The sequence below is a fragment of the Apaloderma vittatum genome, unplaced genomic scaffold (assembly GCF_000703405.1).
Source record: "Apaloderma vittatum isolate BGI_N311 unplaced genomic scaffold, ASM70340v1 scaffold3557, whole genome shotgun sequence".
Taxonomy (NCBI): Eukaryota; Metazoa; Chordata; class Aves; order Trogoniformes; family Trogonidae; genus Apaloderma; species Apaloderma vittatum.
Window position 1 is genome coordinate 27,946 of NW_009724433.1, and position 12,658 is coordinate 40,603.

The 12,658-nt window shown below is 43.9% G+C and overlaps 1 protein-coding gene across 1 annotated transcript in view; it reads left to right on the forward strand.

Annotated features, from left to right (window-relative positions):
* The first annotated feature begins 238 nt into the window (after positions 1–238).
* Positions 239–12,658, forward strand: part of LOC104276244 (ninjurin-2-like) — a 47,001-nt gene continuing 34,581 nt past the window's right edge. The window contains 2 exon segments of the mRNA XM_009872483.1: positions 239–403; positions 405–461. Coding sequence (XP_009870785.1) covers positions 239–403; positions 405–461 — 222 coding nt within the window.

The window sequence follows — 12,658 nt, forward strand, 5'->3', positions numbered from 1 at the left end:
GTGCCTAACCTCTTGGTTTTTCATCTGTATGCTGGCGAGAGACGGAAAGATCGGGATCGCTGCCGCGGCTGCACAGTCCATGCCAGGAACCTCTTGGTACACTGGCTGCATCACCGTGTCCCAGCCCAAGTGAGCTCATGAGGCTCAGCTGGCCTCGGAGAGGTAGCACAGACATGTAATGAACACAACTGTCACGGAAAGTCTAAGAGGGACGCTTGTTCCACCGACTGCCCGGACAATGAAGAATTGGCTGTGCCACCCCCTCTCTCGCCCCCCAGCCGATGCCAAGGCGGGCGGCCGGCCGCCGCGGAATAGAAGGTCTGTTCCAGCAGCTGCGCGTCCCGGTCCGGTGAAGAGAGAGTCTCTGGGAGAGCAGAGTGCCCTGTTCCGTGCATCCTCTGCAGAGAAAGAGAACTGGGAGCAAAGGGATGGCCTCAGAAGGGGAGAGCATCAATCTTCAAGTGAGTCCATCTTGGGGAAATACCCGTGGGAGGGAGAAGCGGGAGGGAAGATCTTCAGTTTTGGGGAAATATCCACCACTCCTCAGCTTTGGCAACCAATTTCGCTTGAAAACTCGGTGCTGCCTTTTTCCTCTCCTTTGACAAAAAGCTAGTGACAGGATCTCTACCCTGTTCTGCCAGGAGCTGTTATGAGCCTTTTTCCAAAAGAGTGAGGGTGAAAAGAGGGGTATTACTATAAAGAATTGCTTTTGGGGGTAAGGAGGGGGAGAAGTTAGCCTTCAGCTCTCAGAAGGAGGCAGCACACACTTTATAAGCTGCAAAAATCTGAGCCGTTCCTCATCTCACAAAGCCTTTCTCTGTTTGGCAGAAAGTGCTCCCAATCTGGAGAGGAGGAAAAGAAATAAATACAGCAAATGCTGAGGGAGCGCAGAGGCCAGGGTTTCCTATGTAGGGTTTACAGAGAAACAAAACTTCTTGGTGAAGATCTTTCAGTTCTCTGTGTTCCTCTTCTGAGTGTTTGTGTTTTTTAAGAAGGGTGTTTCTTGTGCTCAGCGTGTGTTCTAGGAAAGGGCAACTACCCAAGGGTTTGGAAAAAGAAACTGTTAGAGATGAAATGGAATCAAAAGTCCAGATCACAAACTCACATCAAACTTCAGAAGTTCAAGCCCACATCTGCGATTCAGACAACTCTGCAGAAGGGAAGAATATGAAGCATTGCCCAGGGCACAGCTTCCAGCCCCAAGTAGGTTGGCAGCAGGGTCCAAATTTTGCAGCTGATTTTTTTGTCTGTAATGGTCTTAACCATCCTTAGACTTGAAAGTAGAAAAGCCTGCCTGAGGTCTCAGTTTTTATTTCTTTGTCCCATGTCAGATAAAGTAAAATGGAAAGTTCTGAGCCCTTGGAAAAAATGAGGACAGATATCTTTAAGTAGAAGGAATGAACAAGACTCCCTGATCCTTCAGAATGTAGAGTGTTTCTATCCACCTCTACATAGGTGCTACTGAGATCTTCCTTGTGACATTTCACAGGGATTTCCTTAAGCCACCAGGCACTACAAGATATAAGTGAATGCACACAGATTCCTGCATACTTTTGACTAGGAAATATACAGTGCTAGCAGGGGAGTGAAAGAGCGTTAGATATGATCACAGTGTGATGGACACACTCAACCCCTTAACCAAACTCGCACTAGTTTGTTTCAGGCTCCAGAGCAGGTAAAAGCCTTATCTTGCTCTTATGGGCCAAGAACTCTAGTTTCAGTCTGTTCTCTGAAAACCCACACAGGAGCAGTGTGACACAGTATGCACTGATGCATGTTAGCTTGGAACACTGATCACGCGATTAACAGATGAATAGCAGGTGACTTTTCCAAGACTCATTTATCAAGGAACAAAGCAAGTTGTGGGTACAAGGAGTCTCATGCATACCTTTGCCATCACACGTAATTTGACTACAAGCCAATCACTTTATTCCATAAATATGACAAAGTGAGTCTTTGCTGAGCTCTCTCAGCTAAGCAGCCTGGCTGCATGGCAGTGATCTCCCCTTAAGCTGCGTCGCCACTCGAGGTTGCTCCTCAAGGCAGAAAGACTTTTGGCCAGCAGCAGCTCTTTGGTAAGTGACTGATATCACTCACAACCTTGTAGTGTGGTGCCTTTAATTTGTGCCTTGGTAACTTTGATTTTGTCTTGGTAACTTTGATTTGTGCCTTGGTAGTTTTGAATCATTCTTCAAATGATTTTGCCATACAGTAATAGAGTGAACCTTGCTATCAAACTTTGTTAAGTTGCATTTTGACAACATCATATTAAAACACTTTCATTAATAGCTTTGATGGTGATTCTTTAAGCCGTCTAAATCACTCGGTTGCGACAAATTGGCATAGTTGGCATGATCATAAATCGGGATTTAAAACACATTGCTTAGTCAAGCAGAGTGTCCTGATGATGACGTGAGGTGAGGGGAGGAGTGATCTGTGGCAGAGAGAAAGAAAAAAAAGGAGCCTTCCAGTTGAAGTACATTTGAAATCCTCTTTCGAGTCTCTGCTCTGAGCACAGGAAGCAGAGCAGGTGTCTTCTTGGAAGTTTCCAGCCGTGGGTTTATGAAGAGGTTGTAGGAATGTGCACTGCATGCTCTGGGCTGGTAACACATGACTCATTTCTCTCCAAAGAGCTCCTGGATGGAGTAGCAGGAACAGTCGTGAAAGTTAACTATGATATGATACAGAAATAGGAAATTTTATTTACGGGGAGAAGGTCCTGTGCCTGAAGGAGCTGCACAGTGTCTACTAGCATTTGTCACACAACATTTCCATGGCCAGGCTAGACAGGTGACAATAGAATGAAAACAATGTGAGCCTCTGGCCTAGCGTAGGAGAGATCTAGAAGAGGCAATCAAGATTTAAGAAGTCTCTAAGGAGAACTGATCAGTCCCCAACATTTTTGTTTATCCTAAAGCATGAGAACAGGAGCTCACTCAGCAAAATTGAAAGTCTCCATAACAGGAGACACTCCCTCACCCAGCATGTTGTCAGCCTGTGGAATCTGCCGTCTCCTGGAGCAGATTAGAAGGTCAAATATTGGAGCACGCATTGAGAAGAGGTCGGGAGGTCCAGTAGCAACATTTACAGTTAGGCAGGCTAAAAAACATACTTTCAAATCCCATAAGCCAATAGCAGGATAAAAATAAATACAGTTTTCAGTTCCCTACAGGCAATGGCACAATTGCTGACCAGGCTGCAAATGGTATCTTGCATTAGAGAAGCTATACACTAATTGTCCATAAGTGAGACCTAGGACTGCTTTTTAACAGCAAGAAGTATCTCTCATTAATCCACTTTCTCCCTCACAAAATTTCTCCTGTTCTGTGTGTTTCAAAGGAGTCTGTTTTCCAGTTCTCATTTCTAGGAAGATGAACAAAACCTCAAACTGTGCACAGAGAGATGCCACAAGGTTATACAGCAGCCTCACCAGATCTATGCCAGCCAGCCAAGTGCTAAGACAAAAGATAAAACTTGAATTAACGTATTTTAATTAAAAAGATTAATTTCCCTATTAAAAGATAGAACTTAGACATGAAGTAATTTGAATGATGCTTTTTTCCTGCCAGACATCTCTATTTGTGGCTTACCAATGAAACTTTCACCTCCCTCTATTAAGCGTCTGCTATTGATGAGAAACCAGGCAGGAAGATCAGTAACCTGATGAGATATAACATGGGTAGCCAGGATCAGAAAAACACATTTGGGATAGAAACAAATAAAACAACCCGACGAGATCCCATCACTAATTTATTTTTACTTCAGGAGACAAAAGTTTATAAATTAGAATAAAAGTACGGCTTTGATAGTCACACTCTGTCTGATTTACCTGTACTCCTTTATGCTATTATTCTCCCTGACTCTCGCCTCCAAACCTTCCACAGAGATTTGCAGGGGAGAGGGAGGGATTTGCAGAGGAGGAGGGAGACATACAGGACCATTCTTTTCAGCAGCAAAAGACCCATTAAATCTGTTTAGCCATGTACCTCAGCTGCTGCAGTTCACGATCTGGCATCTTAACACAACCCTGTTTCATCGGTGATTTAAGCTAATGTACCAGACGGTGAATGGGAGCGACTGAGACAACATCCGTTCCACCACTCCCACCACAGCAGCAGTAACTGGGGGAAAGTCTGCGGGCAGCTGAAATCAGTAACACTCACATTATTGCCATGTTTAAGTCTTTCAGAGCCCCAGATGAATATTGCAGAACGGAGCAAAGATTGGGGCTGATACTAAAAGGCTCCAGAGTTTTATTAGGTTTGTATTTTTATGTTTTCTTATTCATGAATGGGTGTTATGTTCTGTATAAATGGGTGTTTAAGGGATGTGCGTCAGATGAATGTCATCCATATTCATCTTGCAAAAGAGGCTATATATTCTATGTTGCATCTTTTTATAGCTTCTCTTTGGATAAAAAAAAATGACAATCCTCTGGGACGAGAAGCAGAAATAATACCTCACCATGTAGGGAATCATTCATACATCAAAAGTAAAAAGAGTACACAGATAAAGTAATCCTTCTGGAAAACAGACCCTAGACTGAAATTTTTTGGCAGAAGCTGTTTGGTGAATACTTTGAATGCAAAATACATCTGCAGAAATAAAGACAGCTTTACAAGCAACTTGCAAGGAAAACAGATTTTAAATAATTGGATAGTTTACTTCCAGTGCTCAGCTTTTTACCAGATCTGCAGCAGGAAGATTTTACATAGGCAGATAAATAGAGTTAGTTATAGGCGTGACAGTGCAGATGTTTCCAAAATGTCCACAAAACAAATGGAAAGTCCCCCTTACTGCTGTAAATCCCACCTCCCACATCCCACTTTCAGTCTAGGCCTGAGAAGGGGATGCAAGTAGTGTGTTCACAGCCAGATTGGACTTTTGGTTTTGTGGGGTTTTTTGTGGCTTTGACATGTGCCTCAAGGCTGTTATGTGCTTACGGATCCTTAGCTTGAGCACATATTTGCCTGCTTCTGCAGCAACAGCCAACTTATGCTTTCTAGTGCTGTAGGACCTTTATTCTCCTTCAGTGATTTCCTAGAACAGTGGCAGTCTAATATCAATGACCGAGCAGTGTCCCTGTCCCAGTGGCTTCAGTAACATTATTGGCTTTCTGTAATTTGGGCTTGAGTAATGACAGTCTGCACCGAGAAAGAGCCTTTCAGAAACAAAATCTCAAGTGCCTCAGAAAGAGACATTCCTGTGACATCCCTGTATGGTGTGGGTAATTCAGCTTTGTGGAGCCTATAACAGTGTGGTTTTAGCTCAGCTAACCCAGTTACTACAGCCCTTCAAACTGGATCCCACTCTCTCTCCACCACCCAGGTAGTTCACTTTACCTTGGTAAAGCTGCTTCAGAGGGTTAAACTCAGAGAAAAGTAAACCACTTTTTGGCAGGGTTAGTGTTCTGGTTTGCTGTCCTGCAGTGGTTCCCAGGAGGACCAGACAACTGCCAGTGATTACCACTGAAAGGCCATGAGGGCACATAGAGGCACCAGGAACTCTCCTGTCAGCAGCAGCCAACCCCTCACTTCACGTGAGTTGGCTGAAGGTCCAAGTCGGGGTGTAGGCAAGTAGAAGTAGGGAAGGCCCAAACAGTAACAAAGGTTGCTCTTACTAGCGGACATCACACAGACTAAAAGATTTCAGTCTGCTGCTTGGGAGTAAAGCCTTTACAGGGCTGGCCAGAGGCTTAGGCTGAGATAGATAGACAGTTTCCTAGCTGATCAAAATGCAGGTGTGAAATAGAATATCATGCTTAGAAACAAGAACAATCCTCTGCTTTTCTCCTCTAGCTGCAGGGACCTGGAAGTCTACATAGCATTACCTGTGCTGGTCGTAGAAACTGGTAATGCTCATACTAGAAGACAGACAAGTGTGATCACAACATGCTGAAAAGGAGACTTTTTCTTACAGACAGCATTAATTGTCCTTTGTTCTACAGTTATATGTGGCATTTCTCCTCTCCCCTTTACATTCCTCCTGCCTACTCTACCTGGACACGGCCAGCCTTCCCACACAGGGAGAATGTTCACTTACGTGTTTTCCAGACATAGGGATGGTATTTTTTGTCTTGAGGAGGTGGACCCCAGGTTTTAGGGTATTTGGGAAAATGAGGTGCATGTGGAGTCAAATATATCCTTGGAGTTATCCCATGGAAATGAATGGCCTTACACTAGAGGTTGACCTCTTCTGCTGTGTTTAGGATTAGGGTATGATTAAGACAACCCTGCAGCAGGGAAAAAAGGCAATGAAATGCCATTAGAACAGTCATTACCTCTGAAGTATCTAAAACGTTGCCCACCAGTGCTATAAACTACAGAAAGGAGGTCGTGAGGCCAGGGGACACTAACTGCAGAACATTTAGACTCTGGGCCCACTGTGGTGGAGGGTAAAGCTGCCATATGAGTGGTGCCACCTCTTTGACCTTGCAGGGTTGAGGGATGCCTGGACCTCCGCAGCTTCCACAAGAAGTTCTGTCTGCAGTTGCACATGTGTCCACAGCGACAATGCACGCTGGTCTACAACACATGGCACTAGACATATGGGTTTCATGCAAAGCTGGAGCTGCCATAGCAGTAAATTACAGGACATTTTTCCCCACTGCCTTGTAGAGTTGTTCCGTTCCAGACTGGAGCGCACAGCACCTCGCCTCCATGTCTGATAACCACAGGGCTTGGTTCACAGCTAGAAACCATCAAAGTTGTGAAGGAGGGGAAATGGGCAGTATAAATGTCATCTGAGGAAACACAGACATGGGCCCTATATGAAAGGTGGGCACAATCCTTTTAGCGGTGCCTATTGCAATAGGACAACGGGTAATGGTTTTAAACTAAAAGAGGGTAGATTTAGAGTAGGTATAAGGAAGAAAGTTTTTACAATGAGTGTGGTGAAGCACTGGAACAGGTTGCTCAGAGGGGTGGTAGAAATCTCATCTCTGGAAACTTTCATGAGCAGGTTGGATAGAGCTCTGATCTAGTTCAAGCTGTACCTGCTTATTGCAGGGGAATTGGACTGGATGATCTTTAAAGGCCCTTTCCATCTCAACACATTCTACGATTCTGTGATTTCCAAAGAGGAGACTGGGAGGGAGGAAAGGAGGAAGTCACTTGAGATGCTAGCGATAAGACCCCAGAGATTGGCAGCTACAAAAGCTTATTAATGATAACAGTTTCCTGTGCCTACTTGATAAAGCTTGTACAACTGAAGCAGGAGGAGCAGAGAGGGAGTGAGGTCCAGGAGGCATGACATCTCCCTGTGGAAGTGGGAAGGGGGTGAAGTTGCACAGGACAAGATTGTACCTCTGCAGCCCCTCCTACTAAGACGTCCTTGTGAGTGAGTATCCTCTGCAATGTGAAGTACCTGCTAAACCACAGCAAAATCAATTTCTGCGTCTTCCGTCAAAAAGTCGCCTCCCTCAACTTCATTCTGGTGCATGCCTCAGAGCTGAGCCATGTGTTTGCCTCTCTGTTCGCCCCCAGCAGAGAAACAGGTAGAGCACCTCTGTTCAGCCACTAAAAATGAAAGCCTTCAGCCCAAGCTACCATTTCTCAAGCTCTTCCTGAAAAACGTGTACTCATTTGTTATGTTTCTTCTCTGAGAACTAAAAACGGGCAACGCAGTGTGCATACAATAATCACACATAGAAGCGTGACCTTCTCCAAGTACAAAAGAGTGCATGGGCATTTTCACTGCCATTTCCCCACCCCTGGCTTGTGAGTCAGATGTTTATGAAACGCTCTCTGTACAAAGGCAATACAAGAATACTGTAATCTAGACTGCCCTAGGTATGTAAACACATAACAGAAACATTTGATTTGGACACCAGAATGATGGAATAGCCCATATGCAGATGCTGCAAGATTCACATCGCCAGCTACCATATACCTTGACACACTCCTTTGAACGAGGCAAGTTATAATTCCTTGTCAAATTACATGAATCAGATGTGTAACTCTATAATTACAGCTGTGAAAACCATTATACTCAGGATCTTAGAACTTTCTATACAAAATAACCCTTGGGGAAGAAATTTCTCATGAAGCTGCCTAGGTCAAGGTTCAGTGAGTGCTGGAAATTCTGGGGGAATCCTGTCAGCAGGTTTAGAGAAATGAGAAAAGAAAATGAAATAATGTACTTGCTTGTGGATTTTTCAGGCTTTTTTTTTTTCTCAAGTTTTTGATCTTTGCAAATATTTATGGATATTTGAGGGAGTTTTCTCTTTGCACTCACACAACTCCAGATGATATTTTGGGGGATTAAAAAGGAAAGCATCGAATTCACCACAGACCTTAGTTATGGGAGAAAAATAACTGCTCCTACCAATCTAATGAGAGCCAAAGCGCAACCAACCATTCTTCTGTAGACTATGTTTTACTGAAGGAGTACTTCTGCAGAAAATAACAACACAGCAACACTCCATACTCTCACAGAACTTGTGTAAGAACCATGATCTGGTATCACTTGTTGTCCAAACATTGTATAAATGCCAGCGAATTTAATTTTCCAATCCCCATGCGAAGCAAGAAGTGTTTTCCTGCCTATTTTACAGACGCTAAGCCAAAGCATTGATAGTTAAATGACCACTGATGTACACAAGGACACATAAGTAGAAAGTGACAGAAGCCAAGAGGAAAGACTGAGCATCTCTGTTTGGATGGGTGGGTTGCCACGAAGCAGCAGTGTTTTCTGTGGTTTCATCTCTGCTTCTCACTGACTAAATTCTTAATCTCCATTATTTTTTGAAGACACAATGTAAAGAAGATTAGCTGAAGCTGTCAATAAGAGACCAAATACAATTCCATCCCTCCTGAATCTAACTTCAACATTAATTGGAAAAAAATTTTGAAACACTTTCAAAAGTTCAGACACACACCTGTGTTTCTTGGTGAAGCTAGACTCATGCTCAACCTTGTCAGTGTAGGAAGCAAACCCCAAAGCCAAAATGAAACAAGCTAAATTATATTAAACATAAATTCTGACTCAGAATGACCACACAGGCTCTTGATGCAACTATTCTACTTCAAGCCTGCACCTTTTTTTTGCAGCTGATTCAAGATGGGATGTTCCTTCATGTCCTTGTGTGATTTCAGGCTGTGACCACACATTTTTTGCTGACGGGAGCTGAAGTGCTGAAGGGGGGAGGTTAATCCTCGTCACCATCACCAATTATTGTTGCTGCCTCAATGCAACTGCTCAAAGTAATCACTCTATCAAGACTCTCTGGGCTAGGAAACCTCCATTACTGAGTGCCTAAGCAAACCTGGATGATTGTGAAAGAACTTGTTTAGGGAATACGCAATTATGTCTTCCAAGGAAGAGTTAAGTCCCCTGTCTGGGGACAAGTCTGGACGGAGACAGAAATAGCTGCTCCTTTAGATAGACCTTCATCTGTCCTAATGCAATGGGTAATTGTTTGCATTCTTGGATATTTCTTGGCTGGCTGTATTAGCTGAAGGTCTAGTTCTTCTGGGATGATCAGAAAACCATGAAAAATATAATCTGCATTCTTCTTAACTTAAATATAAAGAATAAGGAAAATAGATACAAACACAAATAAAATACAAGAATATTCCTGCATAACATAAGCACCTGGGTTTTCTTCGTCTTCTGCGCATGGTGATAACTTGACTGGCAGTCGACACTCATCAGAGAGACATCCAACAAAGAACTAATACGCTACAAGGGAATATAACATGCTGCTATTTTCTTTTTAACAGAAACAGATTTGAACTCCATCTTCATCTTCACATGCTAGATTCTTGGGAGCTGTTTCTGGACCAGTTCCTTTGCCAGCCCCCATTTTTGGCAAGTGGCTGTGAAAAAGTTGCTGAAGGGAGTTGTGTCAAAGGGCTTTTACTTTGCTCTTAATGGCTCCACGTACAGTTTGAAGGAATCTGAAGCGCTCACGAAATGTGGTTTCCCCTCTGGTGTTTGCTGTTCAGCTGGCTCAGCAGCTCAACCGTTTAAAACCATTGTGAGTGGATTTAGCACTCATGAAATAATGCTGGCCTATTCAGATCCAGAGAGGGATGGGCAAAGTCCAGCAGTACATTAAAAGCCCCCTTCCCTCCTCCTTAGATGAGAAGCCAGGGTGCAACAGAGCTTGAGGGAGAAAATTACTCATATCCAGGTGCAGCTGCACAGATCTTGGGGGAAAGAGATATGGGCCTACCAAAATAGAAAAGCTAACACAGGCTCAGGTAAGGCAATATCTTCAGTATCCCAGAAAAAAAGAGGAAAAAAAAAAGAAAAAGAAAAAAAATCACACCAAAACCCAACTACTTAGATACAGGAAGCAAATAATGAATGAGAGGAAAGAAAAAACAAGAGTGCAGCCCCAGAAGAGAGCTCCAGAGGGATGTGGTCCACAAAATGACAGATTATGAGTGCTAGTAAGTCAAATGGGGGAAACATATACAGAGAACTGAGAGTCCTGGAAGTGTCTGTCTTCAGAGACTTGCAGCTCCAGAGAAGATGGAGCTCCCCGATTCATCCTAGCCTGAGCTACTAAGTATAGCAAGAGGTGTGTTTCATCTCTGAGCTGATCTAATGCTCAATTATTCTGCTGAGATCATGAAAAAAAAGCGAGATAACTAAAGCCATCTCTGATGTGGACAGCATTGCAGGCACGCTGTAGATCTGTATCTTTATTTGAACTCAGGACCAGGCTCAGACAGGCAACTCAAGAGCAGAAGATGACAGGTCTTGATGGCTACTAATTAGGTTAGCTTCTGGTTAGCGATGTTGAACTGAGTCTCCCTCTGATTAATTTCCAACGCCCTCTGTGCTATCTTCAGCCACAAGCCTCCAGGCACCAACTTGAGTTGCTGAATAAGGTCAATCTTACGGTGCTCAGTTTTCTCAGGCAACAGCAGAATGGCAGTTTCCTTATGGACCCCCAGGACCGGTGAACGGGCTCAGGGTTTGGATGTGGGCCAGCGTGGTGGTGAACTCAGGTGTTTACAGCTAGGGTGGAGCAGGGTCGTTTTAAAGAGCTTCCTCTTGCCTCATTCCCCAACTCACAAACAGGGACATTATCTCTCCTGTGGGAGCAACTGACTCAGATGCTTGGCCAGCTGCAGGGAAAGGTGTCCCTGTAGCCGCCAACAGAAAAGAATAGCTTGGAAAAAAAAAAAAAAAAAAAAAAAAAGATGCATTTCTCTCTGTGCCTGCAAATGATAACAATATATTCCTCTTTATTCTGATCCAAAAGCGTTTTTTTCTTCCTTTGTTCCCCTCTCTGTTTTTTCCTATCCAGTGAGTACTTGTTTCTCAGCTAGGAGCCTGGTCTGTCTATTACTGGTGTGTCTAACATAATTTTTATATTCCTCTCTTTCTTTTATTTTACATATTATCATATAACTTAAGAAAAGTTCAGCCAACTAAACCTCAAAGGACTTAAGCAAGAGCAAGCAGCACTGAGATTTACCATTAGCCCTCTACAATTAACCATGTATGTTTATGGACTTGATATATCTGTTTATGAATTATATTGCGTGTGAAGTGCAGCAAATCTGGCTGGATCAGTCTGAAAGGATACTCTTCTCAGTGTCTATCCTTCAATCAGAAGAAACTGTCTCTAGCACTATTTTTGACCTCTCTGAGAAATAAGGGAGAGCATCCAGCTGCATACAGCCTTCAGCTCTATCAGCCATTTGCACACACAATACATTTGTACCCTGAACATGACCAAGTGCTTCTTCATTTGTTATCATCTGCTCAGTGGGTGTAATTGTAAGGCTGATTCAGCAGAAATGGGAGCAACACTTGTGGGAAGTTTGTCTTAGGACCAGCAACATACACGTTCTTAGAGAAGGCTGTGATTTACTGATCACAGTCTCTGTATGGAAAGATCTATGTCCTTTGAAGGCCCTCTTCTCCTGGTGCATTGTGAAGGGCAGGCAGGACTTTGTCGCTCCTCTTGGTTGTGCTATAGGTAATATTCTGTGGGCCCAAAACTGTGGGAATGTCGTATCTGTTGCCAAGCAGCACTCAGTCTGCCTTTTGCCCAAGGCACCTGTATTACATACACAATCAACGCTAACATGTTGATACCTGTGAGGTAAAGGAAATTCACGTTCTATGTTCAAATGCTTCAGAAGCTGAGGAGCTAGGAGGATGTGTGGAATTAAGGTAGGGAGGGCAGGGAAGGAGAGGAAAGGCTTTGCATTCAAATGCAATAGGTATAGCTGAGTGAAGGCCTTCAAGATGGAAGATCAAAGAGATATCCTTTGAAAGATTGTTTCTTCAAAAGGTAGATTACAAAGTAAAATATCTTCAAAAGACCCAATGGAGACAAAACTATTCATTGCCAGGGTCAAGAGCTGAGGAGAGCAAGGAGGCTGGGGAAGGGACTAGAGGGAAAATCCTATGAGGAGAGGTGAAGGGAGCTGAAGGTGTTTAGCCTGGAGAAGAGGAGACTCAGGGAGGACTTTGTCATTCTCCACAACTGCCTGAAGGGAGGTTGTAGTCAGGTGGGGGTCGGGCTCTTCTCCTGGGCAATCAGTGACAGGACGAGAGGGCACGGCCTGAAACTGCTTCAGGGGAGGTTTAGGTTGGATCTCAGGAAGCACTTCCTCACGGAGAGGATGGTCAGATATTGGGATGCACTGACCAGGGACAGGGGTGACGGAGAGGATGGGCACATATTGGG